The 16,679-nt window shown below is 41.1% G+C and overlaps 1 protein-coding gene across 1 annotated transcript in view; it reads right to left on the bottom strand.

Moving 5' to 3' along the window:
• Positions 1 to 14,690: 14,690 nt before the first annotated feature.
• rybpb (RING1 and YY1 binding protein b) overlaps positions 14,691 to 16,679 on the bottom strand; it is a 28,021-nt gene continuing 26,032 nt past the window's right edge. The window contains exon 5 of the mRNA XM_071369655.1: positions 14,691 to 16,504. Within this exon, the coding sequence (XP_071225756.1) occupies positions 16,255 to 16,504 (250 nt within the window). The 3' untranslated portion in view covers positions 14,691 to 16,254. The remainder of the gene's footprint in view (positions 16,505 to 16,679) is intronic.

Genomic DNA, 16,679 nt, shown 5'->3' with positions numbered 1-16,679 from the left:
CACTGTACGTTTAGAGTGTAAGCACTCATCAATATTGCCATCAGTGTAGGAGTTGTATTGTACTGTACTGTACATAATCCGGAATGCAGCCTCAGTCGATATTTTGAAAGAGTGAAATCTATCACCCTCTGACCTCTGACCTCTGCTTGTCCAGGTTCACAGAGGTCACATGACAGAGGGGAGGGAAACTCTAGCTCATATTTTCTTAAACTCCTACCGGATTTCCAGCTATTTCCCCCTGGGCCAGGGAATTCAATGTGTCCAACGTGTTTACATTCAGCGTATGTCTGCCCTCTTCTTTAATACTTCTCTGAATGAAAATGTGTCAAATGTAGAAAAATAGATTTTAGATTTCGATTCAATGTTTATTTATTCACATTCGCAGGGTTGCAGATGTAGTTGCAGTGTACAGTGAAACTCTTAACAGTGCAGGGGTGAATGAAACAATAATACAAACAACAATCATTATAATTATATATACATGTTTACAACTGTGTGATGTGACTATGGTCTTCATCAAAACCCTTGAATACATTGCTTTGTCAAATATTGACTAAGTAGGCCTATATAATCACAGAGCATGTATATACTTTTAGAAACATCCTGATGGGAAAAAGGAAATTTCTAAAACCTTCCAAATGACCAACAGTTCATGTCATCTGTCTTTGTATCTTTGTTATAATTCAACACTATTATTACAATCGTGTTAGAACATTCCATAAGAAGATCACATGAGAGCACCAAGCCAATGCACTGAGAAAGAGCAACACCACTCATCTCAGAGGCTTCTGTCTATCTGCATATCGACAGACAGACAGAGCATGTTGATCTGTCTGCAGTCTCTGCACCCATCCCTGTTTCCACGGCAGCGCAGCAGCCTGCTTGTGCATTCATAGAAATCCTGCCTATTAATTTCCAAGAACCAAGGTTAGCTCTACGCTGATGAAATATGTGCGAGGAGGAGCAGAAGCAATTTCTATCTTTAAGCCAACAGACACCCCTTCAGTTTATTCTGTTTTGGTTGGCTGGGGCTGGTAGGGGGATGGGGAGGGTGGCTGATCATTTTTAGCCCGGCTGTGGGTTCCTGCATCTCGATCAGACTGAGAAAACACAATCTGGCCGAGGTCGGAGGGATGTTTACTCAAAACATACAGTATATAACAGTATGCACATACAGGCTGCCATCAAAGGACTCAATGACTTAATATCACATGTCTACACTTATATGTTGTATACAATATGAGAATGCTGATTTAGAGTTTTTTACGCTGTATTATGTCTTTCCAAAAGTCCAAAGGTGTAAGTTTAGCCCAGTGTATTATTTTCAGTTCATTTGTTCTATCTTGTTTCATCAAGTAAAGGTTTATTTAACCTTTACTTAACTAGGCAAGTCAGTTAAGAACAAATTCTTATTTACAATGACGGCCTACACCAGCCAAACTCGTACGACGCTGGGCCAATTGTGCGCCGCCCTATGGGACTCCCAATCACGGCCGGATATGATACAGCCTGGAATGGAACCAGGGTGTCTGTAGTGACGCCTCTAGCACTGAGATGCAGTGCCTTAGACCGCTGTGCCACTCAGGAGCCCATATATGACATCTCTTACATGCAGAGACTATATCACACAAGACTTGCTAGGTTACTGTATGAATGATTCACCAGCACACTGACTGTGGGTGCCTGCACTGCTCTCTGGCTGCTCTCTGGTGGAGCGAATCAGTATGCAGGGACAGAGTCAGAGGCATGCCCGCTTGCAGAGTGGAGCTGCAGGTTGGCGCCCATCACACATCAGACAGGATCAAAACATCTCAACCTGTCCTTCCCTGGCTCCTGACTGACATCAAATCCATTCTATGGGAGTGTTGCCATCCTCAGCGGAGTCTGCAATAAGACTGCTGCTCATCCATACTGTACATAACATCTATGCATCGAATTACGTTTCCCAGTTCCCACTGGAATGAAGCATGTGGGACTGACTGACTGACTGACAAGCTGACTGTGTCAGAATGGCCTTGGGAATTATAAGCATGCAAGAACGGTTCCCAGTTCCCACAAGGGTCCGTGCTCAGCCCCTCCTGTACTCCCTGTTCACCCACGACTGCGTGGCCATGCACGCCTCCAACTCAATCATCAAGTTTGCAGATGACACAACAGTAGTGGGCTTTATTACCACTAACAACGAGACAGGTGGTGTTAGGAAAACAACCTCTCACTCAAAGTCAACAAAACAAAGGAGATGATCGTGGACTTCATGAAACAGCAGAGGGAGCACCCCCCTATCCATATCGAAGGGACAGCAGTGGAGAAGGTGGAAAGTTTTAAGTTCCTCGGTGTACACATCACAGACAAACTGAAATAGTCCACTCACACAGACAGTGTGGTGAAGAAGGCGCAATAGCGCCTCTTCAACCTCCGGAGGCTGAAGAAATTTGGCTTGTCACCCAAAACCCTGACAAACTTTTACAGATGCACAATCGAGAGCATCCTGTTGGGCTGTATCACAGCCTGATACGGCAACTGCACCACCCGCAACTGCAAGGCTCTCCAGAGGGTGGTGCGATCTGCACAACGCATCACCGGGGGGAAACTACCTGCCCTCCATGACATCTACAGCACCCGATGTCACAGGAAGGCCAAAAAGATCATCAAGGACAACAACCACCCGAGCCACTGCCTGTTCATACCGCTATCATCCAGAAGGTGAGGTCAGTACAGGTGCATCAAAGCTGGGACCGAGAGACTGAAAAACAGCTTCTATCTCAAGGCAATCAAACTGCTAAACAGCAATCACTAACTCAGAGAGGCTGCTGCCTACATTGACACCCAATCACTGGCCACTTTAATAAATGGATCACTAGTCACTTTATACAATGCAGTCTAAATAATGTCACTTTAATAATGTTTACATATCATGTATAACTCATATCACATGTATATACTGTATTTTATAATGTTTACATATCTTACATTACTTATATTATATGTATATACTGTATTTTATACCATCTATTGCACCTTGCCTATGCCCCTCGGCCATCGCTCATCCATATACTTACATGTACATATCCTCATTCACCCCTTTAGAGTTGTGTGTATTAGGTAGTTGTTGGGGAATTGTTAGATATTACTGCACTGTCGGAACTAGAAGCACGAGCATTTCTCTACACTCGCATTAACATCTGTTAACCATGTGTATGTGACAAATAAAATGTGATTTGATTTGATTTGACTAAATCAATGCACTCCTCAAATTCATCCAAGACTGACTTGAATGGATGGAGTACATGTTAAAACATTCAGAAGGTCTAAAGCCCATCTACCTCATAGGTAGTACCTAAGGTTCAATTTGTAAAGGGTTTGTAATTACCTTATTAACAGTTATTTAATCATTTGTAAATGTATTATAAATCATTAATAAATGGGTTATAACAAATTGGTCCAAATAGTGCGATAGCCAGTCAGTCCTTGCCGAATAGTGAGCCACTATTTACCTATTTCCTACATATTGCAGCTTTAAAAGTATCTTTTCAGCAGTTAAAAATGTTGATAACCCATTTATTAATGGTCAGTGTATTGCCACTTTAAAATAAGGTATCATTTTAGCAGTTATAAATGTTTATAGGTCTGTCACTTTAAAATCAGGAATACTTTTAAAAGTTATTCATGTTGGCAATCATTTCTAGGTGATTTGAGAGTTCACTCAGAGCTTATACTTACAGGTAGTATTGGGTACTCATCACTTCATACATGAGAGAAGATTCAACACTTCACTCAATGAATGGTTCACTCAATGAACACTTCACTCAAAACATTCAATGTTGTGAGAGGATACCTCCTCCTCACCAACGTGATTATGGTTACCATTTCACAACAGAGCGTTCACCATACTTAGACTATCACAGAGAAGTGGTAAGTGTGTGTTGATATAATCTGGTAAGGAGAAATGATGATTGAATAATGTTCTGGATGTAAATTTGGCCAGAGCATCAGGGTTTCAAAGACACATCATGAAAACCAACCTCTTCTGTTCCTGGGACAGAGCAACAATGCATCACACCCAAAAGTGAGAAAATAACTATTGTGTAACTGTGCAACTATTGCAAACAAGGTTGCGTTATGATACATAAGGGTTCGTCTTATAAGTGTTTGTAAGTGCATTTATAAATGGTTAATAACTGGAGGTAAATATTGTCTCACTGACCAATAATTTCACTATTTTGACCAATGCGATATAACCGTTTATGAATGGTTTATAATGCATTTTCAAATGATTAAATAACCATTAATAACGTAATTATAACTCCTTTATAAACCCTTTACAAATGGAACCTTATTGTAAAGTGCTACATAAGCAGACACTTATGTACCAAATGGCAACCAGAGTAAAAATAAAGGTAAAAGGAAACTCATCCTTATCTGTACATTACTGAGCTTTTAACATCATCACCATCATGTCAACAGCTGCAGCTGATGTAGCATTATCACTGTCATCATGATTATCATCATCCATCCTCATCTCTATAAAAATCAAACACATTATCAAATGTAAAAAGTGGATAAATAATCATACTACTCAGGGTGTCATATTGAAAGCTTTTATAAACAATCTCCCAGGCAGGAAGACAAAGAAACACTCATAAATCCCTATGGAAACAGAGGAGTCCATTATCAGTGAGTTGATAAAACAGCACTTCAGTAGCAGCGTTGCCATACGGCGGAGACGTGGAGTAGACGGCTCATCACCATCACAGAGCCCTCTCTCTGCCTCCCTCTTGCTCTCTCTCTCTTGCTCTCTCTCTCTCTCTCTCTCTTTCTGCCTCGCTCTCTCCTCCATCTTTGCCTCTCTCCTCCATCTCTGCTTCTCTCTCTGTCTCCTCTCTCTCTCTGCCTCCTCTCTCTCTCTGCCTCCTCTCTTTCTCTCTGCCTATCTCTCTCTTTTTCTTTCTCTCTGCCTCATTGTATCAGTTGGCATGCTGATGAAATAGAAACTCTCCTCTCTTGAGAGATAATGTGTACGGTCTCTTTCATAATTCAGTCTTGGTGAATGAATAAGGGGTCTACAGTAGAAATTAATCACATCAGTGACTCGTCACCAAACATTTGTCAACGTGCAGAGAATACTATTTAATCGGTGGAGGAAAACACTGAGGCTGCATTGTCGAGAGCTATTGAGAGGTGGAGAATATATGTTGTCTAGTCCTCAGTGGGGATGAGAGGATCATTTGACAACCAAATAGAACAGCAATACAGATTAGGTTGCGTGTGTGCACTAGCCATGCAACCTCTTGTGTAACTAAATACGGGCAAAATATCATTGATTGGAAAACCTAATTGATTATTTTGAATACTTTTAAAACCAGCCTTCAAAGTCTTCTACATTCTTGTAGATCTGAAGAATATGTAAATAACACAAAAGTACCCTCGCTACCCTGGCCTTTTGCCTTTCCTCTGCTGTGATGTGTTGATTCCAGAGGGAATTCTCTTAAGCCTTTGCCCCCCCCTCTCCTCTTCCCTCCTCCTCCTCCCTCTACCCTCCTCCTCCTCATCCCCCCTCCTCCCCCTCCTCCCCCTCCTCATCCCCCCTCCTTCTCCTCATACTCCCCTCCCCCTCTCCCTCCCACTTCTCCTCACCCTCCTCCTCATTCTCCCCCACCTCCTCCTCCTCCTCCCCTCCCTAGATCGCTCATTAGGATTGCTTGGCCGAGCACTCAGAGTTTTGTTTGGATGGCTCCCAAATGGAAACACACATTTGGAGTAGTGCCAGGCTTTCAGCTTCTTACATGATTTGCAGTGTGAATAATGGCTGCTTGTTGGCGAGAGAGGCCCGACATACAGTACAGGGCTGTCACTGGAACCCATCAAAATCCTCCAACAGTGTAACAGAGAAAGTTCTGAGTCAACTCAGGCAGAGTTTAAACATTTTCCTGGTGATGAATACTGTGAAGAAGAATTCCTGATTCTAAGACAAGGCTTTAAAACAGACAATTCATCGCCACCTCCCTAAATGTACACTATCATACATCCAGTAAGAGCGCATTAGCAGTAATACTGAAAAACACCCTGATCACACATGAAAGCATGACCTAGTCCATCCAGCAGTAAGGCAGCTTGGAGAACACAACACAAATCCAAGGCCTGCACAGACGCTTTCTCTCCAGAATGAACCAAGCTCTGTGTGACTACAGTGATTAAGGCTTAAGACTAAATGGATGGTGCATCCACTGCAATTAAGTCCTATTAATTACTAAGTCGGCGATGTTGAGTATTATGCAGGTCACATACATGTATAAGTGAGGTTCAGTGAGTAGGTCAACAATGATTATACACTGCATCAAACAGGCGGTGAGCAGCCATTTGTTCAGTAGTAATTAGCCCCAATGATAGAGCAATGCACTACATTAAGCGAAAGAGGATATAACATGTTCAACCACTTTAACACTGGGAAATTAAGACGATAATAGACAATAAAGGTCAGACAACCTGAATGAAGACAACACAATCTTTTACTTCCTTTGATCACGGTAAGACAGCAGCAGTTTTCAGAGAATTGCACTGGGTAATCATAAATCCAGATTTGGTTCGTAACGAATTAATTTCCACATGACATCAATCAAAAAGGATTCTGTAAAAAGAGACAGTGTGTAGTAAAGCCTTTAGGCTAGCGTTGTGTGAGACTGCTTAGACAGTGACAGAGCCAGGTATCAGGTTGTCGGGCTGTGTAAATGGTCCCAGAGAGCAGGCGAAGCCGAAGCCATGCCCTGAGGTGCAGACAGATGGAGACGTGACTACTATCAGAGGCTGGGTTTCTGACTTCCAGGTACGTCTGCTTTACAAGCCTCTCAAGGCGCCAGAGTTCATCAATAATTTACCGCACGACCGCTCGTGTTAACACTATCCTTAAACACAGTCATTATGTATAAGAAACACACAGACGCACACATGAGCATGGACGGACACGCACACACACACACAGAGATAATGTGAATGTTATGAAATTATCCTCATTATCTCATGTCATCATGAGATAAGGTAGGTATAATAGGACAATAATGGCAGGCAAAGATGATACAATATGGCCAGTGTACAAATGAGGGCAAAAGAGGATTCAAGGCAGAGTCCAGTATCCTAGAAAGTATGGATTGTCTGAAATAAACTCTATACTCCATATCAGTTCAGTTCCTGGCACAAATATGAAGAAAACACAGACATGTTCTTGAACAGAGATTTACAGTCCCAGTTTTGCTCAATAAATCCTTTATCATTGGGCTTTTAATGGGTGTTTTGATCTCAGCAGACAGATGGGAGACAGCGTTAAAATCGTTCTGACTTAACCAATCCATGTAGACGGGCACTATAAGACAATAGCAAAAACTGCAATATAGTTAGTAGTTACGCATCTATCACAAATCATGTCTGCTCTTAATGTGCTACTTGTGTTTTTGTCAACTCATGAGGAACGGGTTGCAATCCATTTTTTCTCACCAGCTCAGCTGTTGCTGCTGGCAAAATAAGGGAAAAGTGTTGAAAAGATAATTGGCAACAGTTATTAGCATCGTTCATCATCATCAACATTCATATGCCTAATGTAAGCTGCAGAGACTTTCTGTCTGGAAATAAGACCACGAAACAAACCACCATCCCTGCCAGTCATGATTAGTCTTGGTCATTAGAGGGGAATTCCTGTCCTCAGACTAGAGATCAGTGTCATATTGACTCCAACCCATCAAACTAAATGGCTATCCTTGCTGATTGCAGTAGATGAATGAGATGTGTGTGTGGTGTGTGTGGCGTGTATTCATAATAAGAAATGCAAAGCTTTTCAGCTGAATATCTCAGTAACTACATTAGGGCCAGCAGAATGTAGCATGTTTGCTGCAGTCTTCTGTTAGATTGAGAAAACCTAATAATGTTCAAGGAAGCAGTGGAGCAAAATTTACTTTGTAAGCATGCGCTCAGTTCAATTTTCTTAAGTGATTTGTCTGTGCACCAAACAACAACATGTATCAAATGGACTATAATCATCTTTTCTGTCAGCTGTTAGAGTTCGAAGGGCATGTCCCACTGGTTGAATCAACTGGTTGAATCAACATTGTTTCCATGTCATTTCAACCAAACAATTCAATGTGATGACGTTGAATCAACATGGAAAACTGATTGGATTTGAAAAAAAGTCATCAACGTCAGGGAATTGCGTCCTTTTTTCACCCAACTTTTTACCTAAATCCAAGGACATGGTGACATGTTTTGTTGATTTCACATTGAATTCACGTTAGTTGACAACTCAACCAAATGTAAATCAAAACTAGACGTTGATCAGTGCCCAGTAGGGTGGGGCTTGTAGAGCTGGGCAGAGTCAACAACCTCTAATGCACTCCAAGCCACTGCAGTTATGAAGGTGTTAACACTCTGCGGTAAAAATAATCCACCAGGAACTGAAAGAAATGCAGCAGAGATTGCACTCAAGAGATTCCGAGGCATGAAGAAACTGTTTATCTCAGCGGGGGTGCTTAACAAGAAGAGTGCTTTGATTTCAGCTCCTGGCTGGTATACGGAGAGGCTCTCAGAGGGGTCTGACTTGTGAGGAGGGAGGGAGTGTGTTGAGTGGGTTGAGAGCTGCAGCTCAGTACAGGGCCTGGCTGTCTGAGGAGATGCAGGTGGCTGTCAGTCATACCCCCGGACCCCCAGGTGGTCCCCTCTCCTGCTACATTACCTGCTTAATACACACTGGTAACCATACTTCCAACCTGCCATACATACACATAGATAACACATGCATTCTGCAAAATGTCAACATCTAGTGGATGAGAATGCTAGAATCATGGGGCAACCTGGGAAACAATGCAAACTTGAAGTAAGATCTGCATAGAGAGTGACAAAGAGGATGGCCTTGCTCAGGGGCAGACTAGGTCAGAAATTCAGCCCAGGCATTTCAGCCACACCAGCCCACATCACCGCTACTTACACACACAGGCAGTAATGCTACTGACAATGCCTTATAAATGGTTTATTACCTTTAAAATAAAGTGTTACCCTGTTTTCTTCTATTTAATTATATGTAGCCTAATATTTAAACACTTATCAAATCAAAGTTTATTTGTCACATGCGCCGAATACAACAGGTGTAGTAGACCTTACAGTGAAATGCTTACTTACAGGCTCTAACCAATAGTGCAAAAAGGTATTAGGTGAACAATAGGTAAGTAAAGACATAAAAACAACAGTAAAAAGACAGTGAAAAAAAACAGTAGCGAGGCTATATACAGTAGCGAGGCTATAAAAGTAGAGAGGCTATATACAGTAGCGAGGCTATAAAAGTAGCGAGGCTACATACAGACACCGTTTAGTCGGGCTGATTGAGGTAGTATGTACATGTAGATATGGTTAAAGTGACTATGCATATATGATGAACAGAGAGTTGCAGTAGCGTAAAAGAGGGGTTGGGTGGGTGGGACACAATGCAGATAGCCCGGTTAGCCAATGTGCAGGAGCACTGGTTGGTTGGCACAATTGAGGTAGTATGTACATGAATGTAAAGTTAAAGTGACTATGCATATATGATAAACACAGAGTAGCAGCAGCGTAAAAGAGGGGTTGGGGGGGGGGCACACAGTGCAAATAGTCTGGGTAGCCATTTGATTACCTGTTCAGGAGTCTTATGGCTTGGGGGTGAAAACAATTGAGAAGCCCTTTTGTCCTAGACTTGGCACTCTGTTACCGCTTGCCATGCGGTAGTAGAGAGAACAGTCTATGACTGGGGTGGCTGGGGTCTTTGACAATTTTTAGGGCCTTCCTCCGACACCGCCTGGTGTAGAGGTCCTGGATGGCAGGCAGCTTAGCCCCAGTGATGTACTGGGCCGTACACACTACCCTCTGTAGTGCCTTGCGGTCGGAGGCCGAGCAATTGTCGTACTAGGCAGTGATGCAATCAGTCAGGATGCTCTCGATGTTGCAGCTGTAGAACCTTCTGAGGATCTCAGGACTCATGCCAAATCTTTTTAGTTTCCTGAGGGGGAATTGGCTTTGTCGTGCCCTCTTCACGACTGTCTTGGTGTGTTTGGACCATTCTAGTTTGTTGTTGATGTGGACACCAAGGAACTTGAAGCTCTCAACCTGCTCCACTACAGCCCCGTCGATAAGAATGGGGGCGTGCTCGGTCCTCCTTTTCCTTTTCCTGTAGTCCACAATCATCTCCTTAGTCTTGGTTATGTTGAGGGATCAAAGTGGGCAGGAGGTAACACTTGAAATGCACTATTTGAAATAGGTAGTTAGGCTGTTATAAGGTATTATATACAGTAAGCCATAGGTCATCTATAAGGCATTTATTCCGTGACTTTCTTCTTTTGCGTAATATATGTGTTTATTCATTCACCACAGCTACATTAAGGAATCGGCCATTTCTCTCTTTCCCTCTCTCTCTGTTTTCTTCTATTGAATTCAATATACAACGTTCTATGTTGGTCAAAAAAACAGTGATGGGCCTTTCAGCGAATGAAATAAGCGGAAGATAGGTGGGACTTTCCAGCCTTCAGTTTAGTGGCTATGTAATGTAATCCGACACTAGACTTACTACAGCTCATAAACTCACTTGCTGGGCTGAAGAGACTGAGATACAAAAGCTAATAAATATTGATAAAACAATGAAAATACACAGTCCCAAAATTGACCTTTATTGTAATCAGTGGTGGGAAAAGTACCCAAACATCTTACTTGATTAAAAAAACTAAAGATACCTTAATAGAAAATGACTGCAAGAAAAATGAAAGTCACCCAGTAAAATACTATTTGAGTAAAAGTCTAAAAGTATTTGGTTTTAAATATACTTAAGTATCAAAAGTAAATGTAATTGCTAAAATATACTTCAGTTTTAAAAGTATAAATAATTTCACATTCCTTATATTATGGAATGATTTTCTTGTCCTACTAAGCATTTGAAATGTAATAGGTACTTTTGGGTGTCAGGGAAAATGTATGGAGTAAAAAGTACATTATTTTCTTTAGGAATACAGTGGAGTAAAATGAAAAGTTGTCAAAAATATAAATAGTAAAGTACAGATACTTAAGTAGTTCTTTAAAGTATTTTTACTTTAACTACTTTCATCACTGATTGTAATACATGATGACTTGTGTTTAGTAAAAAGCACTGTATAGATGTCTAGTAGATACTATTGTCTTACCTATGTGTAATAAATGCCAATCTAAAGACTTGTTAAGCTATATTGCAATGTTCCCCTGAATGCCACTTCCCTAATTAGCATATTCAGCCAAAATATTAGGCCTAACTGGCAGTTACATGATCTGTGTCAGTGTGTGTGAGTGTGTCTTTCTCTGTTTTCTTCCTACTTTGACTGCATCACAGCAGATGATCTATCATTTCTCACAGACACAGACACAGTACTCGGACCAGCAGAATCAGAACTTTTAGCAAATAAGTTGGTTAATTTCACACATTTAGCAGCGTCGGCCTCAAGAGAACCTTTTTGGTATCTCCAACTTTTTCGGCAACACTCAATTTTTTGGGGGGACTGAGCGACTGACAATCAGAGCGGGTTTCACTCTCTTTGATGATATGCGTTTGACTTTGAATGTGAATTTGCACCACCTTATCTCAGCCAATCAGAATACTGGGGCAGGCGATCTTGGCGGGGGGGCGGCCGTTGCCAACTGGTCAGCCATGTACTTAATATAGATTATTGTGACAATAGAGAAATAGCACAAAAGTTTTTTTTTTTTTAAACAGGCTCATGGGCCGCCAGCCGTGTCAATTATCCTTTTTTACATCTAATTTTTGGGGTACATTTTGACCAGCCCACCCTACTAAAAGATGGTCCAGCCATTCTAGCATTTGCCAGAATTGCCAGTCAGCCAATCCGCCCATGGCCTTGCTTTAAGACTAGGCTACCACTGATTATGTTTGGAAGCAGATTAGTGCTTCCACATTTTGCAGATCATGTACAATACTTTGTCTCATATCCACTTAATCAAACTGGTGTTCTACCAATGCTCTGGATTCCCCGTTTAGCTAACACGCTAAACAGACTACACTTTATGTCTTGAGAATCATTAAAATACAATATATTTTCTGCCTAATCTCTACATGATAAATTAGCCATTACTGTACCATCAAAATATTTGGGATTGGAGAACCACCCTGTCACTGGATAGCCCAAAGACTTTACAAGGACTGTACTGAACCACAATAACTACTGCACAATCTGAGACTAGAGCCACAACAGGTGGAATAGGAGAAAGGGCAGCAAGGTTTTATGATTTATGTGTAAAATTCTACTTAGTTGCTCTTTATATTTAGTTGAGAAGCCTGGTCTCAGAGTAGACATAACATAGTAAACTTAAATATGGGACACTCAAATTAGTATGATATGTTATGGTTGGTATGGTTACATAAGACAGATGGTTACTTAAGGCAAAAACTAAAGTAGGTTGGTTGGTCGGAGTGGATGGTTGGGTGTATAACATGAACGTCTAGCAACCAAAAGGTTGCACGTTTGAATCTCGTCAAGGACAACTTTAGCATTTCAGCTAATGAGCAACTTTTCAACTGCTTACTTACTTCTTTTTAGCTATTTTGCAACTACTTAGCATGTTAGCTAAACCTAATCCTAACCCTTGCCTAAACTTAACCCTTTTAGTTAACCCTTCCCCTAACCTTAACCCTTTAACCTAACTCCAAAACGTAACCCTAACCACTAGCCTAGCAAACGTTAACCAGGTAGCTAACGTTAGTCATCTAGCTAGAATTCCTAACACGTTTTGCAAATTCGTAACATATTGTCATCCAGGTTATGAGACAGCAGAGGGCTGCTGCTTCTGCTCTGAGCTCAGCCTCATCCCACTGTCTGAAAGAGCTCCACTGACCTGCTGCTCTGCGAAACAGCCTCTAGGGAGGAAGGTGCTCCCTAGCAGACTTGCCTGGGAACGTCTACGTGTAAGGATCCCCGTGTCTCGTGTCACTGCACTGTCCCTCTCAAACAGCCCCACTCTCACCTCCCTCCCTCCTCATACACTTAGACATCTCAATCAGTGACAGTGCGGGAGACGGTCGTGATGGCTGATCTGTGAATGCAGCCAGATATGACTGATAAAACATGGAAGCTACAGCTCAGGTCACCTTGCTCAATCTGAGGAAGAAACATTTTACAAAAACACCCAAGGAATAGATAACTTTAACAATTTTATTTGTGAAAAACTACACTTAAAATGCATAAATAGACATTTCTATTTGAAGCAGAGGAAATTATAAGATAGCCTATAAGCGTAAAGTCGTGCACATGCCAGGTAACATGTATTATTCAACATTGTATAAGCTAGTAGACAAGAAGCGGTGATCCTGTGAAATTCGCTCCATACATATCCACATTATGGAAGTAATGGCACCATCTCACAGGGTGACCAATGACACATCAGCTAGTAGTAAGAAAGGAAACAGAAAGCAAAAAAATGCATAAATATACTGACCCTACATACTTTTACTGAGCATTAACTTTAAAAGCATTGTACAAGACATTGTAATAGAGGAAAATGAAAAGAGCTTGTATAATACATTTAAATTGGAAATTCACGAGATTAATGTTATAGTCAGTAAACAAGCATTCTATATTTGGGTCTCTGACAAACAAAGCTAAAAAATGTAACCATCTTTACACAGTAAATTAAGGTTACTGGTCGCACACAAGAACACAACTGCTTGCGCGTAAAAGAAACAAAGAAAACTGTTCAGCTTCAATGCCATTATTCTCACGATGGCTCTTGCACAATTATAAATTATACATACAAGCAAAGTTTACAAAATGCCCATTTTTCAATAATTTAACATACAATTAATCAATTATATAATAATGTCACAGAAGTCAGTCAAGTGAATATGGTTGCGGGTAAGGCATGTGAAAGATAGCTTTTTAGGCCAATTTCTTCTAGATTGCATTACAAAGCAAAGAGTTTATATTCTCATTAAAAATTATTGATAACATAATTTTCTTTATATCTCAGCCAGACACCTCAATAATCCTGTTCACATTGCATTTTGCATATCTTCCCTCATTCAGTCGAGACTCCATATCTTTGCAAAAAATGTAGTTTAAATACACATTACATATAATCATACGGCTGAACAGCAAAATGAAACTCATGGAGGAGTCTGAAGTTACAACGTATGCTTATTGGACAAAAAACATTGCTTATTCACACTACACAAATATGATTATATTCTCTACAACTGAAAATAGACAGTAAAGCCTTTACCTCAACACTTGCCCTATAGACTCATGGTCATAGTAAATTAGAAGGGCATGCCCAACTTGCCTGACCTGCTTTAGAGGTCTGTAGGGAGAGATTAAACTGGCCTGCTCAGGCCAATTGGTTCTCTGCAGGGGCAGATACTATACAGTGGAGCGGAGCAGAGCAGAGGCTCAGATCACAGGGTTTTCCATGGCTCCAAAGCTTCTGGAAACACCGCAGAGTTCAATACAGCTCACTGCTTAATGGCTGGTTCTCATTGCCTCTAGTCTAGTGTTCACTGAGCAACTAACTTGTGTTCTCCGAGTAGACACTTGTGATTGAAATAATGGTTAGGTGTTCAATATAGCTCAGAAAACATGTCAAGTTTTGCTGATCCTCAGGTTTATGAAAAAGTTGAGTTGTTAAAAAAGTGGAAAATAATTACACCATTAAAATGGATTATATTAGTCTTTATTTAAAATGTATTTCATTTCACACATTTTATAATTGCATCTCAAATTGTTATTCATTTGTCTATGTATCATGTCATTATGAAATTCCTTTGGTCCTTCAATAAATAAAACTAAGATATCATATACACATTTATTCTTTATACAATTTATTACAGTTAAGAGGAAATTGTTTGTCTATATTTGTCTAAAGGAGAATTAGAACCATTTAATTGGTTATTTAGGTAAGCTGTAACTGCTTTGAAAATTCAAAACAAAATGCAATATTCTATTATATCATCTACTTGCAATGTTTCTGCCTTCATTTGCCTACATATTGGAGTCTTAAATATATCTTATCAGAATAAGTCACTCAAATCAATTCTCAATCTGTCCAGGCATTTGCACAAAATGGACCGGAAAATTACAACTTTGTAAACAGAATTCGAAAAGAAGATTAGTAGGCTAAACGTTAGCTAGGACTTATTACAAGCTGAAGTCCCTTAGCGTCAGCTGGATATTATAAACGGTACAGGGAATCACTATATTACAGTTCAAACTCTGGTCTTAACAGGTGGATCTAAACTTTACCTTTCCTTCAGTCATTACAGAAATAAACCTGTCTCAAAGCAGAGGGTACCAATCAATCCCTCAAATGGCTAACCAATATTGAAGCGACGGAATGCAAAAAACATCAACAACTTTAGTGTTTTTCACAATAGCCTACACTATACAGTTAAGGACAGGAGACACTGACTGTATAAAGATCAATTCTATATCAAACTAAATCATAGACAAAGAAAGCTAGAAGAAAAGGTTTGGGTGTGTTGAGTTTACATCGTAGGATTTTCAAATCAAACAGGTTACCTTTTTATGCTGCACATTGACCTCTACATATCAACCTGAAAGACCAGACAACACAGAGGTCCACACTCTCACTGTAGGAGAGTGATAGTGTGAGAAAGAGTGGACGAGAGAAAGAGCGAGAGAATTTCCGGGTTATTAGTACTTTGTTGTATTTTGTGAACGACAGTCCCAAGTTGGAAACTGTTTCACAGTCTGTCTCTATCTAGCACCATTGTGTGGGTGTATCAAGCCTTGTCCTATCCTACCAGTACAACCATCAAAACTAGTGTCAAAGGGAGCGATAGGTAGCACTACAAAGCGAAGCCTCAACAAAAGAAGTCTAAAAGTATACAGGTGAAACAAGTAATAAATAAGGGTAATAATATTTCAGAGTTGTTAAAATGGTGGTTATTGTGCAGATAATTTCTTTATACAAAAACAAAAATGTTGAATCAGCCGCACATCCACATACAGATATAAAACAATACATTATTCCTGTCAGCCCCACTCTCCCGCATGGGCCATGCACAACGTGTACCCATGGTTAGACGTTAACCATCAGGCAGACGCTGGGGCTGCTCCAATCAGCGAGCTCTCTCAGCATCCAGGGATGGTGATGGAATGGAGGTGGATGCAGGGGGTAGGGCAGCAGTAGGAAGGTGAAATATCTCCCCCTAAGCGATCCCATCCACAGAGTCCTCTCAGAGCACCTGGACTGGAGGGCTCAGAAGGACTCATCGTGCCCCACAGAAAGCTCTCCTTTGGGAGTGGAGGTGCGAGTCGAGCTCTTGTCCATGCTCTCGGAGCCGGAACTCTGATGCTGCTGCTCAGAGCCTGCGCTGGATGTCACGGTGGACGAGGATGTGGAGGAGGAGCGGGTCTTCTCCTTAAAGTCTGTTATGATGACCGTCACGTTCCCCACCGTTATCGCTAGCTGCTGGGCAGTGCTCCGGTCAATATTCTTCAGTTTGGGCCTAGTCAGCAGGGGGAAACACAGGGTTAGAATTACATTGATAAAACTGCCTTACTAAGATACAACCATAGACGTGGCCAGCCCAGTGTGAGTGATTAAACCCAACTGCTCATTCCAACAACGTGAGCAATAACAAGATCAACCAGAAGTAAGAGGGAGAAAGTGAGAGTGGGTGT

This window comes from Salvelinus alpinus, chromosome 2 (genome assembly GCF_045679555.1).
Source record: "Salvelinus alpinus chromosome 2, SLU_Salpinus.1, whole genome shotgun sequence".
Taxonomy (NCBI): Eukaryota; Metazoa; Chordata; class Actinopteri; order Salmoniformes; family Salmonidae; genus Salvelinus; species Salvelinus alpinus.
Note: the sequence above shows the minus strand (reverse complement) of the source record. Positions and strands in the feature narration are given on the sequence as shown.